The sequence below is a fragment of the Hydra vulgaris genome, chromosome 05 (genome assembly GCF_038396675.1).
Source record: "Hydra vulgaris chromosome 05, alternate assembly HydraT2T_AEP".
In the NCBI taxonomy this organism is placed as follows: domain Eukaryota; kingdom Metazoa; phylum Cnidaria; class Hydrozoa; order Anthoathecata; family Hydridae; genus Hydra; species Hydra vulgaris.
In genome coordinates, this window is record NC_088924.1 from 12070001 (window position 1) to 12090000 (window position 20000).

Sequence of the window (20000 nt, forward strand, 5' to 3'; positions counted from 1 at the left end):
ATCATATTTTCGACTTGCAAAGCTGTTTACACATTGGAAAAAATATCAAACTGCAGAAACTTATTATCAACAAGTTTTGGATATCAATAAAGATCGCGATAACCAACAGAAAACATATTATGCAAAAATTCTTGAAGGCTTAGCTGTTTTGTATTTCTTCCAAGAAAAGTTTGTACAAGCTGAGTCGTGTCGAAAACAAGTTATGCTTATTCGAAAAAAACATGCGTCTGAAATGGAAAACATTAAACTTGCTCTATTAGAATGTCTCCATTTGTCAAAGACATTAGTTGAAGAAAATTTAGTTGAAGTGAATTTACAGTTTTATGCAGAAATTGGTTCTGTCTATTTTAACATCAACCAACCTGAGTATGTCTAGAATGTTTGCTTTTTTTTAAAAGAATTTGTTGTTTCACATTTTTTCTTTATCCAATATTAATTTGAACTCAAAGTTGTTTTTATAAAGGGATGCAATTCAGATTTTACAGCAGTCACTGGACATGTACTTTACACTATATGGTGAATGTAACTCAAATGTGGCTGAGATTATGTTCAAGCTGAGTTTTGTTTATCAATCTCTTAATATGTTAGTAAATATATTTTATTCAAAATATAACTTTGTGTAGATAACTTTACTGTAAGGTTTCATCTAAATTTATTATTATAGTATCCAATACTAATTCAAGTTGCAACGTGTTCCTAAAAATTTGGATTCTATAAAAAAAAATTGTTTTTTTCAGTTTTTAATCATATTGCATGCATAAATACCTATTTTTGGGAAATTATTGTAGCAGTTTGTATCCAAAATTACGAATTTGAAAAAAAATTTATATAACAAAGCATCATTCAGTAATGTATGTAATATACAGGTTTTGATAGGAATGGCGTGTGATCGCACGCTTTAACTGACCACGCTTATAATTTTTTTTCTTTACAATTTAACTATGGCGGTTTTGATGTTTAACAATTAAAATATTATTAAAAAAATTGTTATGTTATGAATAAGTTTTAGTCGTTAATCTTTTTAAAGTTTTATTTTACGCAAAGACTTTGAATAAAATAAAAAATTAACTATAGTGATTGTTTAAAATAAAGGTATTTTGTTTAAACTAACAAATAATGTTATAAGATTTTTTTTATGTAGGCATATACTTTTTATGATTAATTTAAATGTTTGAAAATATTTTTGCATGTCTTTCCTAAAGTCATGCAAAAATATTCTTAAATCTTCTGTTGCAATGGAATGATTTCATTGCTTTGTTTTTTTATTTCTATTTTTACAAAGAATTATTCAAAACTTTTTTTTTTAACTTGACTAATTAATCAGAGCATGAAATGATTAAAATTTACTATTTTAAATAGACTACGGTATTTTTTTAAACATTTTTTTTTGCAACTTTTTGGAAAAAATAAGTTTTTTTACAATTTAAAGATCATATATATAAGACTTTTTAATAATTTAAATAAAATTTGTTCATTTATTAAACAATCATTAGAAATTTGTAAATGCATTTTGTGTAACTTTATCAAAACGTTTAAAAATATAAGTTTCAAAGGAATTTCTTTTAAATGTGATTAAAAACCTAACAAAAAGTAACTTACAAAAAGTAAAAGTAACTCGTTTCGAGTTTTTTTAGTTTTATTTTAGTGCTAATTTTTTTTTTTCGTAAGGAATTGCTTTTTTTTTTTCGTAAGGAATTGCTTTTTTTTTTCGTAAGGAATTGCTTTTTTTTTCGTAAGGAATTGCTTTTTTTTATCGTAAGGAATTACTTTCTTTTTTAATTTACTTTTTTTAGTTCCTATTTTAAGTTTAGCTGTTTCTTTTTTCAGTGCATTTCTAGAATGTTTAAAAATCTTCTAAACATCCAAACGTCATGGTCAACTTGTCAAAAAATATAATCATTTGCATAGTCAGCAATAGCGCTCGATTGCACGCCATTCCTGTCCAAGCCTGATATAGCATAAATGATGATGATAACTGATAATGATGATGATGACTGATAATGATGATGATTGATGGTGATGCTGCTGATGATTATGATAATTTATTTCCATCATCATAATTGTTATATTTGATGCAGGTAATCTGCGGTGTTTGAACTGGACTGAGCAATGAAAGCCCACAGAGAAATATGAAACATTTCTATAAAAAAACTTTTTATATATAGAAGGACAACTAATAAAAACAAAGAAAAATGACTAGATGTTCAGAATAAACCCATATTTATTTTAAGAAGAAAAAGTTTATACACAATCAAGTCAACAGTAATTTTATTGTTAAAGTATACTTAAAACAAAACAGAATATATAACTAAACAAAAATCTTCATTAAATATAAATGTTCAAGTTACTTTAACAAATAGTGATATCTCTATGCAACATATACATAGACACTATTTAAAAATAAATAAATATAAAATGATAAGAGGTATAAAGTGACGAAAAAACATTATTGCTTTTGTGTAATCATAATTATGTAGTGGTGGTAATAAACTTCTCCTCAGAATCGCGTTTATCATTACCAGCGTTTCAAAGAGGCTTAGCACCAATACCTAGATTATCCCGTCATATAAATATCATCGGCATTAATGCTTTACCCTGCGAATTATGCCTGCTCCATACTGCAGTAAAAAAGGACTTCACCACAAACAGCCAAAACTCTAACTACACCCAAATTTGGAAAGCACTAATGTTTTTGAAGAAGTAATATGGATAGTGAAAGATGTAAATTCAATACCAAATAATATAACAAATTTAAGATTACAAATAAAAAATAAATAAAAAGATAAAAAATAAAAAGTTAGAATTATATGTTAATGGGCCAGCAGAACTTCTGCACAATGGCTTGTTGCTTGTCCAAAATGTAAACAGGCATAACAAAATTTCTGATTTTGTTATATTAATTCTTATTTTATTGTTGATCAAAAAAGCTACTTCACAATAAGCAATTCTAACTTAAAATGACTTGAGTTCACATAGGTACAAATGTACCACTGATACAGAAAAGACTTAAAATGCAGCAAATGCCTATTCTAACAAAGATTTTTTTTAAGTGATTATAAAACAGGACAGGGCGCAACAAGTGGAAAAACATGTGCCAGTTTGTTTAAAAAAAAAAAAAAAATGAACTTCACGTTTCTCCACTTCTACTTATGCAAATGTTGGCAATTGCTTAAATTTTTTTTAAATGAATGCATTACTTTGGCAATTTGTTTTCAAAATAATTATGCAATTAATAATTTTTTGTTTATTGTAAAAAACACATATTTATAATAAAAAATAATTAGTTACTAAAATTTAAAAAGCACTTTCAAAGACTTGAAAAGAAACCCTGCTATAACATGGTTACTTTTTTTAAATAGCATTACTTTTAACTAAAATAACTAAGTATGCTATTGAAGAAAGTAATTGTGGTTTTTTAAATTTTCTTATTTTCCTTAAAGTGAAGTAATGTTTAATTAGTAATTATTTTTAAAGGTTTTTAAAATGTCAGTACAACTTTTATGCATGTTTAAAACATTGAGTGTAGAAATAGGAATAAACAAAAATGAGTACATGCAAATATATCTCGTTTTAACATTCTAATTTAATAAAAAATATTTTTTTTTGTATAGGGAGCAAAATCAAAAATCACTCATCCATAAAATTTCATTATTTCAAAAAAAATATACTAGAGCAACTTTATAATAATGTTATTTAATAATTATGTTTTTTAATAGTTATAATAATGTTTTGTTTTGTTTAATTTTTTCTTTTACAAAACAATTGCTAAAAAAATTATCAATTAGTTTTTGTAACAATTCCATATTCTTTGAGGAATTTTTGTTTGTTTTATTTTCTGGTTTTAGTACCTCTGTATTTTTAAAGTTTTATTACAATGTTTAGGTTATTACAATGTTTTTATTTTTTTTTAAATGTTTTTTTTTTCATTACAATGTTTTTAGTTTTTATTACAATGTTTAGGTTAGACAAGGCCCAGCCTTTACTTGAAAAGGCATTTGAAGTATTCATTCAAGTAATTTTGTTTATGTTTTTAATTTATTCCTTTTTTTTAATTCTTCTTTCTCTTTGAGCATGAACTCATTAAAATTAAATTAAATCATTAGTTTTTATTTACTCGGTTTATTTATTTATAAGTTATTTTGTAAATTATTGTTTTTATACATTTTAGTAAAAAATATCTATTTATTTAAAAACATTTTTTTTTTAAATACAAAATTGTTATAAAAGCAGCATTGTTTGTCAAGTTTCATGTTTTAAAATTAAAGAGTTGAAAGAGGGTTTTAACCGCAATAAAAAAAATGGCTCCTTGGCCTTGGGAAGGTGAATAATATTTAAAAAAAGAGAGAAATACTTAATAACATTTTAAACAGGTTGACTTTCACATTTCAAACAAAAAAAGTAAGTTAAGTTAGAAATGAAAAAATGTTGATACTTTTTTAAAACAAACCTTATATTTTGATATCTTTTGAAAACTTTTACAAATTGAAATGAAAACATTTGTAAATTCAGAAAAAGCTTATAATAGCTATAATAACTAACTTATAATAGAAGTGATAATTACTTAGAAGCCAGCAATAATTACTTAGAAGCCAGCGATAATTACTTAGAAGACAGCGATAATTACTTAGAAGCCAACGATAATTACTTAGAAGCCAGCGACAATTACTTAGAAGCCAGCGATAATTAATTATAGTAATAATAAAACGTTATAATAAAAGTTATATAATATAACTAAGTTTATAATGTAACTAGAGGCTGCTTAACCAAGTTCAACAATTAAATTTCTCCTCAGTGTTCATACTGTACTGATTTCACACTGTATTTGCTTTATCACATACTATATCACTATAAAAAAAAAATTTTTTTGTAGACATTTTCCTGTAATTTAATTCCAAAGCTATTAAGATTAAGGTTTTGCATAAAAAATTTTTTTAACATCTAGCATAATATATACAAAGCTAAGTTCTCTCATGTTTGCAAGTATATAATATATCTATTATTCATGCCTTCTCTTTTAATATTTTCAATTATTTACATCTGTTATATTTTTTACATCAGTTTATTATCTGCTACATGAATTTTACATAAATTTTATATAGAAGATGACTCCTCACAGCTGTTTCACTCAATATAAAATCAAGCTTGACATCATGAGTTTATCAAAAGTAAAAGTATTTCCGCATAAAAAGTACACAAATTCACTAACTTTAAAATAAGTTTTTTTTTTTTTAAAATGTTTTCATCTCCAAACAAAAAAAAATATAAAAGATCTATCTTTCCTTGTTAAATAAATAACACAGGTCAACAAAAAATTTTTTTTTCTGGTGCCGAGCAAACAATTTGTTTTTTGTATAGCATTTCTCATTTTGATTTCAAATATGCAACTCATTTTTTACCATCACGACAAGTTGTAAAGATATTTGATTCAAAATATTGGGTTCAAATCTTTAGTATTTGGGGCAAAAGCCCCTAATATTGTTGAAAAAAAAGTTATTCAAAAGTATGTCAACCTGGGTTTCAAAAGAAGCATATTTTTATAGACATTTTAGAAAACATATATATTTTTTCTTAAAAAAAATTATGTAAAAAAAAGGCTAAAGGCTTTTAAAAAAATTTTATTAAAATGTTTTTAAGCAAAAAGTTTTTATTACAAACTAATAACATTTTTAAAATCTCTATGAAAATTCGCTTCTTTTGAGATCCAGATTGACATACTTTTAAATATTTTTTTTTGTTGACAATATTAGGGGCTTTACCCCAAATGCTAATGATTTGAACCCAATTATCTTTACAACTTGTCGTGATGGTGAAAATTAAGTTGCGTATTTGAAATCAAAATGAGAAATGCTATACAAAAAACAAATTGTTTGCTCGGCAACAGAAAAAATTTTTTTTTTTGTGTTGACCTGTGTGACATTAAACAGAATAAAAAAATAATATTGTTTAATTATTTTCCAATGCTTTGTAATCACTTTTCTTTTTTTTGCGATATTTATCGAAAACCTGTCTTGGGAAAACTATCATTGCCTGACTTATCTTTATACTGGGCTGTTGAAACTTGTTACACTTGTCCATGAATGTTTAATCTTTCTTAATCTTATATCATCCATGTGTTTCATTTGCATAAAAGTTAATCTTTTTAAATGCCAGATACAATATTTTTGATGGATGACATAAGTTATTAAAATTTCAACCTATTATGCATATTAAAATCATAAAAATATTTTATGTTCTTCTAGATATGTCAGGCAATATGTTTACAAACTTGTCATATTTTGCAAATTTCTCTATTTTTGTGTGTAAATTTGTGTTTACGTTTATACAGGGATGATGTAAAACATAAAACGTCAAAACATTTTTTTTAGACCGTCCATAACATAAGTATCTCAATGACACATATGAAACGAATTTCTCCCAATGCACGGTGGGCCAGGTAGTGGACAAAACCTAAAAAATAAATATTTTTTATATTTAAAATCATATAATAAAACATATTTGTAATACTCTCATTTAAAACTTTAAAAATTGTTTTGAGTATGATAGTATCTTTTAAAACCACAAAAATCAGTTGCGGTTTTATGTATAATGAAATTTTTTTTTTTGAAAAAAAGCTTGAAATTTTTATTGTTTATGCATAGCTATAGTAACAGTAACTTTTCAAACTTTATCAGCTTATGGGATTAGTTTATATATTTAAACTATTTAGCAGTAAAGCTTTATGAAAAAAATATAAAGCAAAGATCAGCCTTTATAATACACTTATAATATGACTTTAAAACAACAAAGTAAATTTTTAACATTTAATACTTTTATTTTGTACAAAAAATGTCACATTGTTAAGGGAACCTACGAGAACCTATATTAAATACTTGAAATTCTCGTAAACAAAAATACATGTTATTTTGTTTGTTATTTAATTCAAAACAAATTGTACTGTCTACCTAACAATTTTTTTATTTTTTGGTTTAGTGTAAAAATTGTAATGTAAAAATTGGTGACATTTACAGACTTATACAACAAAATAAACTAGTTCCTAATGATATACCATTCTTTTCATCAAATTTAACTGTTCTAGTTTCTGCAGATATTAAACTAGAGGATTCTGAATGAAAAACTTTATAAAATTATAATGTAAAAAAGTTGATCGCTGCAAACAATGATAATACTCATTTTGAAAGAAGTAATGAAAATTGGCTAGCTCAAGATTTTCAATACACATACAGTACATTAAATGCTATATTGTCAGTTAATGAAGTTGAAAAACCATGTTGCTCTTTTGAAAAGCTTGTAACAGACGAAAAAGAATAAGCTTAACAATATTATTATTTTATTTAGCCATAAATTACTTTATGCAACAAAATTGAAACTAAGAAGTGAGTTTAAGTAAAAAACTGGCGCAAAAATTTGCAAATTTGAAATAAAAACCCCTTTAAACCTGCTTAGATATATTCACCTGATGAAGCTTTAGCATTAATTATTAATAGTGATATATCAAAATCAACAGACCAGCTTCGAAGAAATGGTGCTGGAAAAAACACTGTCACACATATCCCTGAAATAATGGTATAAGACCTTCAAAAGCTCAATGCTATCCCAAAAATTATTTAATACATGGCTATTCAGTATAAATACGGCTAAAAGATCTTCTAAAACACAGTCTTGAAAAGCTATGTGGTATACAATCTGCTGTGCTAATCACAATGCTAAGAAATTAACTGAACTGACATTTAGATGCAGGCTGGTTTTGATAGTGCTACAGGATATAGTGTTTACAAACAGGTAAGTTAAAATGAAAATAGTGACGAATGAAGAGTGTCTGTTGATTATGGTACCTTAAGAACTCAGTAGTAGACTTTATGATAAAAAAAATGTTGTAATATTGCTCATCCAATAGGTTAAAAATAAAAAAAAATACATTGTTATGTATAGAGATGATAAATAATCTACAGACTTTTTAAAAACATTGTGGACATTTAATAATATCAATAATAGAGTTTCAAATCAATTTATTTATATTTTCTACATATTTATTTATATATTTTAAATCTATTATATAATAAAATTGATAATAGAGTTTCAAATCTAGTGATAAATTTTCATTTTTTCTGAAGTAAGTGCGCATTTTTTATTTTTAAAGTTTGTTGCTTAAATGTTTGTTGTTAAATTTTTTTTTAAGTTTATTCCACCAGAAGAGTTAGTTGTTCAGTTCCGCGATTTCAAGAAGATATAGGATTTGAAATTAAAAAATTATAAAGACGCATTTTTGAATTTTAGATAGATTTTGTTATATAATTTTTAGTATTAGCAATTATTTAACTAAGATTCATAATAAAAGTGAATATATATTAATACAAAGTGATTCTTTGGATATTTAAAATGGTTGTAGTAAAAAAAAAGATCAAAATAATTTTGTCCACTATATATTTAATATCCGGCCCACTATGTGATGGTTTGATGGTTTTAGAATTTTTAGTTTTTTTAAAAATCCTTAAGTTTGTTATAGTTTATAATATCTTTACATATGTTATGTACTTGTTTCTCCGCGCAGCGGCCTTGTTAGTCAAGGTTCGTGTTTCGGAGTTATAGAGTTGAGAGAGGGTTATAACCACTATTAAGTAGCCTCCTCATCTGTAGTGACCTTCTCGCCCTTGAGGAGGTGAATAACAAAAAAAAAAAAAAAAATTTATGTATATAATATCTATAAAACTTCAAAAGTGTTATGTTTTGTATTTTAAAAAAATCAAAAAAGATTTAAAAAAAATGTTGCTAGTGGTAGGATTCGAACCAGGGCCTTTTTGTTCAGAAGCTAAGCTAACCACTCAGCTATGCTGGCATGTTTACTAATGAAAATTTTAAAACTATATAATAAATAAAAGACTTTATAAAAAGGAAATAAATGCTATAGATCAAAATTGAGGAGATGTTGCCGCAATGCAATTTTCAAATGAAAATAAAACTGTAAAACTTGATATATGTTCTAGTGTGTTTTAACAATTACATAATTTGAAGTTTACGTATGTTAAATATTTGCATACACTTTTATTCCCGTTTTCTTATAATATAAAGTAACACTTTATATTATAAGAAATTTTCTCACCATTACCTCAGTTGCAATGGCTGCTAAGAGTTCTATGTCAAACATGCTTAGATAGGCACTACTACTAACAGCAGAATTAAGTTCAGCAATAATATATATGACTAAGGGTACATCATATATCCTACCCTAAAGTAGAAATTTCTACCTTTTTTTTTATGTATGTATTAACAAACTTTATCTATTGCAATATAATTGTTAGACATGAAGTATGATTGGTTTATTATTATACATTTGATTGGTTTATTATTATTCATTTATTATTATTTGGTAAAGTATGATTGGTTTATTATATATTTCATATTTCACCATATTATAATATATCTTATATGGTGAATTATTATTGGTTTATATTATATATTTATTATTATATGGTGAAGTATAATTGTTTTATTATTATATATTTATTATTGTATGGTGAAATATGATGGGTTTATTGTTTATCTAGGTTATCTATAAGTTTTGAAAAATATATATTCAGAATATATATTTTTCAAAAATATATAATAAATAATAATATATTTTATATATATATATATATATATATATATATATATATATATATATATATATATATATATATATATATATATATATATATAATGTATAAAGATGTATAATATATACATGTATAAAAATACATGTTTTTTAATACAGTTTTTTAATTTTTTAAATAAAGTTCTGATGTCTTTGCTCAAGTGAAATTAAAGTAAAATAACATACAGTAGCGTGCAAATGTTACCGGACAAGGGCATAACTTGAGATAACTTTTGAATGAAAAGTCCAATTTCTTTCAAATTTTTACTGAAATGTCAAAAAATTGATTACAAGTCTAAAAACAAATGAATTTTTACTAAATCTAAGCAATCTAATCTTGAAAGTTCATTTAATTAAAATTTCCATGTGCGAAAGTATCCGGACAGAAAAAAAAACTTGAGTTAAACTTTTTTTTAAACATTTTTTAAATTGAAAATACTTTATTTTAAAGTAAATTGCTTTAGTACTTTGTCATGAAGCCCTTAGCATTAATTACTGCTTGACAGTGACAAGGAATTGAGTCCACAAGCTTCATAATCACAATAATTTTGATTTTCCGCCATTCTTGTTTCAGAGTATTCAATAAATCAAATTTACTTGCTGATTTTCAACCTGAAATTCGTCAATCTATGTGTTTCCATAGATGTTCAATAGAATTTAAGTCAGGACTTTGCTATGTCAATTCCATTAATTGAATTTTTTTGTTTTTAAAAAAGTCTTTTATAAGGGTTGAAGTGTCTTTTGAGTCATTATCCTGCTGAAATATCCATCCTCGAGCCCTAAAAAATGTTCCACGCAAAATGCTGTCTTGGTAAATGCTGAAATTAAAGAACTTTATAATGAAAAATGTGGTGTTGACACAATCAAACTTCTTTTGAGGTCTGCAAATCTACTTGGAAGACGTCCTACAAAGAAACTTTTTATTTATATAAAGAATCCAAAAGCACGCCTAAGATTTGCTAATGAACATTTGATTTGGGCAAGAAAACAGTGATTGAAAGTTCTTTTTAGTGATGAATTTAAGTTTATGCTATTTGGATCTGATAATATTAGATATGTCCGTTGACTAAAAGGCCATAAAAACGATCCTAAATACCAGCTACCAACAGTAAATCACAGAAGTCGAAACGTTATGAACTAGGCTAACTTGAATAGAGATTGTATCGGTCCTATCCATTTGGTTGATGGCATAATGGACAAAAATATGTACAAATATATAGTTAAGAATGTTATGCTACCACATGCTAAAGACAAAAAGCCTCGAGGAAGGATGTTTTAGAAAGACAATGACCCAAAGCACACTTCAACCCTTGTGAACTTTAACCCTTGTGAAAAACTTTTTCAATGAAATGAAATTCGATTAATCAAATAGCCTTAGCAAAGTCCTGACCTTAATTCTATTGAATGTCTATGTTAGCTCATTGATCAACAAATTTCAGATCGAAAACTAACAAGTAAACCTGATTTATTAAATACTCTGAAAAAAGAATGCGAAAAATCAAAATTATTGTGATTGTGAAGCTTGTGGACTCAATTCCTTGTCACTGCCAAGCAGTAATTAATGCTAAGGGCTTCCCGACAAAGTACTAAAGCAATTTACTTTAAAATAAAGTATTTTCAATTTAAAAAATGTTTAAAAAAAAAAAAATCTTATTCAAGTTTTTTTTTTGTCCAGATACTTTTGCACGCGCATATTTTAATTAAATGAACTTTTAAGATTAAATTGCTTAGATTTAGTAAAAATTCGTTTGTTTTTAGATTTGTAATCAATTTTTTGACATTTCAGTGAAAATTTGAAAGAAATTGGACTTTTCATTCAAAATTTATCTCAAGTTATGCTCTTGTCCGGTTACTTTTGCACGCTACTGTAGTTTGTTAAAGAAAAAATAATTTATTAAAGAAAAAATAATTTATTAAAGAAAAAATAGTTTAAGAAAAAAAAGTAATTAATAAAAAAGTAGTTATAATTGTTAGAATGTTTAATTATATTTTTGTTTGTTAAAAATAAATCTGTAAATTATTTAATATTTAAATCAATTTTTTAAATTACTGCTTAAAAATTCTATTGTAGTTATTTTAATTGAAACTTCCCCTGTAAAATGTAAATATCTTAATTTATAGAATTTTTCTGCTGATAACACTAATGTACAAATGGCTTTGAAGAATCTTACAAAACTTTACAAGAAAAAGGTTTTCCAATGTATTTGTTGACTAAAATTTACTGAATTTTTAAATTTTAAAAACAGTATACATATATATATATATATATATATATATATATATAAGTTTTTTTAAGATTTTTTTAATGAAACTCTTTACAAAATTAAGACCTTAGGCTCTTTTATGTGGCGATTTCATTAAACTTATTTTGCTATTTTAATTTTTTATTAAACTTAACTTAAGTACTTTAAGATAAATAAAAAATTTTGTTTTAATTGCTTTTTACTATTTTTGTTTAAATAAAATATGGCTCAACCTAACAAACATTAAATTTCGCTGTTAATAAAATCTGCTGAAGTCAGTTTATACAGGCAAACCTGTTTACACTTTCCTGCTAAGACCTGTATATGTATTTATATATATACTTATATATATATATATATATATATATATATATATATATATATATATATATATATATATATATATATATATATATATATATATACACACACACATATACAATAGTGTTTAAAAGTTTAGCATACAGCAAAATCAAATAGATATAGATAAATATATTCACGTATTATTATATGTGTATAAAGATTTTTTTTATCTTAGTATTGTTTTTTTTCTTTGGACATTAGCCTATTTAATATTATTTTATGTTCCTATGTTATCATTTAGAATAAATTAGTCATAGTAGAATGAACAAAGAATTAGTTGTTCTTTTTTTCTAGATCAAGATTATTTGACCTACCTGACATGCTTCATCATTAAAATAAACTATTATAAGCTATAGCCAATTCTTATTATATCATAACACATCCTCAGAGTGATATATATCTTATTGGTCAGCTGGCACAAATGTTTAGTGAATTGTTTTTACCCACAATGGATTGGTTTTACTTACAACAGGAGATGTACTTCAGGTATATTTTTGTTATCATGGTATTGACACCTTCTCACAAAACTCTGTAATCAAAGCATTAATTGCTGATGTTCTTGAAGTTTGGTCAAAAGCATATATTCCATTTGCTGAAAAACAAAATATAATTTGAAAACTTGTTGTGTTGTTAAATGATTAGTGAACCATTCGAAGAAACAGATAAACTCAGAGTCCAGCACGAAATTATTAGGGAAAGTGCATTTAAAGAACTATTGAAAAGACTGTTTTCACATCATAAAGCATTGGAGCCCATAAAGATTGAAGAGGATTAAGTTTCCTTAATTGATCAATGGCTTAATAGAAAGTATGTTTTAGTTGAAACATAGAAGGAACTTACAGCAATAGAATCAAGAAAGTAGTTGAGATTGCAGACAGAGGCTATATAACAAAATAAGCAAGAAATAAAAAAACAAAAAAAACAAATGCAAGATATTAATAAAGAGTTGTGAAGTTTTTCAAACACCCTCCAGCTTCTCCCAGCTCTTTTTTCTTTCAATAAAGAAACTTCAAGTAGTTCCAGTGAAAAATCAAGGGATGAATGAATATCAAAGTACAACTGCAACTACTTCTTCTTCAAAGTCTGAAAAATTCAAAATGATTGAAGTTACATCTTCATGTCTTTCAGCTTCCCTTAATTGAACTAATTTAAGTAACCGACAGGCTGCATTTATAATTACTAGTGATACAAAGACATGACTTGACTACAATACTATTGTCAGTTGGAAACATTCAAAAGAGTTCGAATGAAGCATTGATTACATCATGCAGCGAATCTAAATGTCCTAATGTATTGTTATTTCATTATTTTGAAGCCGCTTGGTCTAAACTTGATGTTTCAGTTATGAACTTTGTGATAAAAAATGTCTAAACAACAAACTAACTTCCATGAAAGTTGATGCACTAAACTTTATATTTACACTGCAACATTATGCCATGTGAAGACTTTAGACAACTAATGGAACTTCAATTTTCTTAAAACAAATTTTTTTTTGAGGGGTTCATTTTCAAGTATTCGAAGCAGATCATAGCACACAATGATTGGCTAAAGACATCTCTATGTTGCAAATATGCTTTTTTAGAAGTCTATTTAAACTCACAAAGCAAGAAGTTACTACTTGTATAGATTTTTTGCTGTTTTTTGCATTGTTCTATGTGAAGGCATCGATAACTTGTCCAAATTCATGTGATTTCTCAACCATTTATTTTAATCTTATTCATTTGATAACGTAGTACAGACTTTGGAAACCATATTCAAATCAGCTAATTCTGCAATTGGTTGTCATCAGTTGTATTTATGTGAAGATCTATCGCCAATTAGCTTGTTCTCTAAACATGTTTCTAATGATACTAAGGAAATTGAGGTTCATAAACTTCACTTGATCCAACTCAAAAATAATCACTAAAGATCCATCAAAACTTCTCTTCCATCAGAAAATCTCAATGGTTTATAGGCTGAACATTGAGTTTTATATTTACAACTCTGAGAATTTAGTCAATGGACAGAACTTCCATCTTATCAATCTGTAAAATCCATCATTAGTGCTATTAAAGTAATTATTAATTATTCTTCAGATTGACCAAGTGAGCAGTTGTACTCACAAAAACCTTTAATTCCACCATTACCAAACAAGTAGAGCAGAAGGCATTTTTGTTCCAAATGCTCAAAATGCATCAAAAGAAATTTCTGTATTTATCTTAAAAGACTTTATTTACTTAAATGACTACATACTATTAGTGAAACTATAGTTATTAAACAGATTAAAATAAATTTCATCATAGTTACATTTTGTTTGTACATTTTATATGGATTGAGTATACAAATAAATAAAGTATAATAACGCAAATCTACAATATTTTGATTAATACTGAGGCATCATTAAAAACATTTGCAGGATCAGGAAGGTTAAAAAAAACTACTGAACGCAAATATAGTCTTAGATTTTGTCAACTAAGAGCCAATCTCATGTTAAGTTATCGTGAACTCACCAACGCATTTAACAAAAACCGTGGAAATCATATTTCATCAAATACAGTTAAAAACATTTTAATAAGGAAAAAAATTGGTATCTATGTAGCTGTTAGAAACCTTGTTGTGGCCAGAGATTGGCTCACAAGATTTAGGTGGTTTAAGGAAAGAATTTGGGTGATCTTTAGAGAAGTGAAAGCAAGTAATTTTTAATGATAAAAGTAACTTTGAAATAATAAATAGAAAAAGCTTGTAGGTATAAAAGTATTTGGGGCTGCTTTAATTTTAATGGAGTAGGAGTGTGTAACATTTATACAGGTTGAATTAAACAACAAATATATATAGAGATGCTAGAAAATTGTATGGTTCCATCAGTTGATTGATCAAAACGAATGATTTGGCACAAGCGAATGATTTGATTACCCACGCAGCTCATACAGTAAAAGCATGGATGAAAAAAAATTAAGTAGATTTAATGTCCTGGCCAGCTCAATCACCAGATTTTATATCTAATTAAATCTATTTGGGCTTTAATGGACAAAGAATTAGTCAAGGTGCAAATACAATCCATAAATAGCCTAAAGCAAGAATTAGGTACAATTTGGAGAAGAATTCCAAACGAAATCTGCAACGATCTTGTAAAGTCAATGCAAAAAAGCTCATGGGGGATATTTTAAATACTAGCTTAGATGTAATTTTTGTTGCTTTAATTTTTTATATATTGCAGTTTTTTATTGGTATTTTTTGTTATGATGTTAGATAACTTTTTTATATACAATTTTATTTTTTATCTTATACTGCTAATTTAGGTGAGCTGTGTGACGTCATACCGAATTAGCCTGACTCGCAGTGGAGTGCTGCTATATCAACTGAGAGTTTGGGATGGGGGCAGCAATCTTTTCATTCATTTTTTTTGTTTTCTTTTTTTTATAAAAAAGCCGTATCGATTTAGATAAGCAAAAAAAGTGAGCTCACATAAATATACTATACTATATATATATATATATATATATATATATATATATATATATATATATATATATATATATATATATATATATATATATATATATATATATATATATATATATATATATATATATATATATATATATATATATATATATATATATATATATATATATATATATATATATTATATTATGTTATATTATATTATATTATATTATATATATATATTTATATACATATATATATATATATATATATATATATATATATATATATATATATATATATATATATATATATATATATATATATATATATATATATATATATATATATATATATATATAGAACCCTTAGATGTTGTCCGAAAGTTTTTTCCATATTTTGTTGACAAAAAGTAAAAATTAAAATGCAAGACCGGAATTTTTTTTTTTTAATAATGATAGACTGCCTGCCCCAACCAAACCCTCAGTCGATGTAGCAGCACTTACTTGCGGGTCAGGCTATTTGTCAGTCGATGTAGCAGCACTCCCTTGCGAGTCAGGCTATTTGTCAGTCGATGTAGCATCACTCCCTTGCGAGTCAGGCTATTTGTCAGTCGATGTAGCAGCACTCCCTTCCGAGTCAGGCTATAAGATAGTCGATGTAGCAACACTCCGCGCATGATTTACAGTAAAAAAAATAAAAATAAAAACATTTTATTAAAAAAAATAAAAATAAAAACATTTTATTAAAAAAAATAAAAATAAAAACATTGTTTATATTGTTAAAAACATTCAGAATGTTTTAAAAACATTCAGAATGTTTTTAAAAACATTCCGGTCAATTAAATTTGCGTTTTTGTGGTTTTTTTATATAACAATTAATTTGTAATTAAATTAATGGTTTTGACTTTCGTCCAACACGAAAATGTTGGACGAAAGTCAAAAGTAATTAAAAGTGACGTATGTGTTGGCGTAAGAATCACTTTTTTCCTTCCGCTCTTCCCATACCCATCAAACTATAGATCTATATATATATATATATATATATATATATATATATATATATATATATATATATATATATATATATATATATATATATATATATATATATATATATCTGTGTGTATACATTTACATACTTTGTATGTAAATGAATATATTAAGGCTGGGCAAATTAACACGTTTTTATTGCGTTAACACATTAATATATTAGTGCCATTTTTTATTTTGATTGTCCGAAAGTGAAAAAAAGCTTTTTAGTTTAAATTTAATAGTTCATTTAACTAAAGATTGACAGGACTACATAAGTTACATTTCAAAACAGACCTTTCAATCTTTAGTTTATAAAGCTATTGAAAAACTGACAATAATAAAGACACAAGAAAGACATTTTGCTGAAACGTGCACAGAACATTTTATTCATGTTGCACAGCAATGGGACATTTCGAATAAAGTCAGCACACATTTGCACAGACAGTGCAAAAAATATGGTTGCTGCTGCAAGACATCTATCTTTTAAATATGTTCCCTGCATCGCACACAATCTCCAACGTTCTGTAACAGTATCTCTGCACAACAGTGTGTTTGACAATCCCTGGCCAAATACAGAAAGGTTGTAGGCCATTTTAAACCCATTCTAATGAGTGGTGCAGAATTAGAATAAAAAGAAATTGAATCTGGACAAAAAAAAGAGTTGCTAATACAAGACATTACAACCAGATGGAATTTGACTCTGGATATGATAAAAAGTGTTTGCAGAAACGACACACACAACACAAAGATTGCTATGCCAACATCAGCTGAAATGGATAAATTGCGGAAGTTGGAAAAGCTACTGGAGCCCTGTAGTTATATCTTACGTCATATATTTTTGTTATATATAAAATGTGAATGACCTTATTTGTCTTAGCAACTGGCTTGATAAGTCGCAGATGAGTTAGTAATGTAAAGCTGAAAGAATGGAAAGCAATTGTTTAAAGTTTGGATAAACCAATTTTCATTTTATATTTTTTCATACAGCAGAACTTTAAAAGAATAAATTTACGCAATACACCACTTTTGATTTCATTATTAAATTTTTTTATATACATATATATATATATATATATATATATATATATATATATATATATATATATATATATTTATATCTGTGTGTATTATTTTACAGAAAATGGATGGTCAGTTAGAGCGCCTCTTTAGGTATCAATTGTTGTAGTGAAGTTTTTTATTTTACAATTAATATAATGCAAATGAATAATTTTAATAAAAAATGAGCTGATAAATAAAACATATCATGTTTTTTAGAGTCATGGTAGACATGCATGAAAAAGAATCTAACTTTTCACCTTCACTTGCATCGTCATTGAATGTACTAGCTGTTCATCTAAGCAAATCGGTGCCTATAAAACTTTTTCTTTGTTTTTTCTGTAAAGTTTTTGCTACTATTTGTTTTTATACTATTTGCTATTACTATTTGCTATATATATATATATATATATATATATATATATATATATATATATATATATATATATATATATATATATATATATATATATATATATATATGTAAATTATGTTAGTGTATTTTACAAATAGAGTGCTCAACGTTCTTAAAGAGCAGAGCAATAATAAATTAGTAAGAAACACTTATCTAACTTTTTCTTCTACTTGAAGTTTCACCATTGCTGGATCATCAGGAAGAGTTCCTGATGAACTCTTTCTGATGATCCAGCAATGGTGAAACTTCAAGTAGAAGAAAAAGTTAGATAAGTGTTTTTTACTAATTTATATATATATATATATATATATATATATATATATATATATATATATATATATATATATATATATATATATATATATATATATATATATATATATATATATATATATATATGTCTTAAGATGGCGAGTAGTTTCGCCTATCACCCAGGAGTTACATCCTGCACATACGAATTTGTAGACCACAAAGGATTTGAACTCTAGAGGAATAGGATCTTTAGAGGAGAAAAATTTTGAAACTTTTAGTGAGACAAAAACTAGTTTAAAATTTACAGAACAGCAATACCTTTTAACAATTGAATTCAATCTTTTTTTAGTTAAATCAGATATTTTTCCTAAAAATGGTAGTTTAAAGTTAGACAAAGGTTCTTTGATTTTTGGTTGTAATGGATTGTTTGTGTTAATTTTGTTTAAATTAGATTTATGTATTTTCGATATTAGCCAAGATGGATACATGTTTCCTTGAAATACTTTGAAAAGGTTGTTTATGTCGGAGTTAAACCCTAGATTAGTACTATTGATTTTAAATGTTCTATGGATTAAGCATTTGATAAGACTAACTTTGTACGAAAGCGGAGTGAAACTATAAAAACTGGTGTGTAGACCAGAGTAGGTTTTTTTATGAAAAACTGTAGTAGTTACTGTAGAATTTATTTTGTGTAAATTTATGTCCAAGAAGGATATTTTCAAATTCACTTCTTGTTCCATAGTGAAAGAAATAGAATTGTGTTTACTATTAATATAATTAAGGAAAATACGTGCTTCATTTTCTGACTGAAAAGCAGCAAGAATGTCATCAACATATCGTTTATAGAAAACTGGCTTAACTCCATTGCAATAAAAAAAGATTGAATTCAATTGTTAAAAGATATTGCTGTTCTGTAAATTTTAAACTAGTTTTTGTCTCTAAATTTTTCTCCTCTAAAGATCCTATTCTTCTAGAGTTCAAATCGTTCGTGGTCTACAAATTCGTATGTGCAGGATGTAACTCCTGTTATATAGGCGAAACTACTCGCCATCTCAAGACACGGATAACTGAACATTATAAGAGAGACAAAAAATCACATATCTATAAACATCTCCATGGTAATGAAAATTGTTTTATGCAATTAAATGAAAAGTGTTTTTCCGTTTTAGATTCAGCATCTAATAAGTTCATTAATTAATTAAAACTTAAAGAAAGCATTTTTGTAGAATGGTTAAAACCTGGTATGAACAAACAGGTCAACCATGTCCAATTGACACTTTCTGTTTAGTTATTACTTTCTATGTAATTTTTTTTCTTCTTTTTTTTAGACTTGTTTTTCTTATAATAGCTTTTGTTGTATTTTTGTAATTAAATTAATAGTTTGTGCTAATTACATTTGTAATAATTACATTTTGTATTGGTATTGAAAAAATCACCTATATAGGTATTTAAACAAATTTAAAAAATTAAACTTCAACTGAAGATGACTATTGATAGTCGAAACATGTATTGTTTTTCTTTAGAATTAATAAAATGGTTTTATTAATTAAAAAGTTTGTCTTGTTTATTAAAATACTTAC

At 25.9% G+C, this 20000-nt stretch overlaps 1 protein-coding gene across 2 annotated transcripts in view; it reads left to right on the top strand.

Annotated features, from left to right (window-relative positions):
• LOC136071859 (nephrocystin-3-like) overlaps nucleotides 1–20000 on the top strand; it is an 82762-nt gene that overhangs the window by 58372 nt on the left and 4390 nt on the right. The window contains exons 12-18 of one of the 2 annotated variants that reach the window (XR_010638539.1): nucleotides 1–366; nucleotides 464–583; nucleotides 3961–4012; nucleotides 11753–11821; nucleotides 12532–12723; nucleotides 17836–17867; nucleotides 17973–18063. The exon at nucleotides 1–366 is cut by the window's left edge and continues 109 nt beyond it. Coding sequence is in view for 1 of the 2 variants with exons in the window: in XM_065797385.1 (XP_065653457.1) it covers nucleotides 1–366; nucleotides 464–583; nucleotides 3961–4012; nucleotides 11753–11821; nucleotides 17836–17867; nucleotides 17973–18063 (730 nt within the window). In the remaining variant the exon portion in view is untranslated. The remainder of the gene's footprint in view (nucleotides 367–463; nucleotides 584–3960; nucleotides 4013–11752; nucleotides 11822–12531; nucleotides 12724–17835; nucleotides 17868–17972; nucleotides 18064–20000) is intronic. The other variant, XM_065797385.1, reaches the window with a different exon arrangement.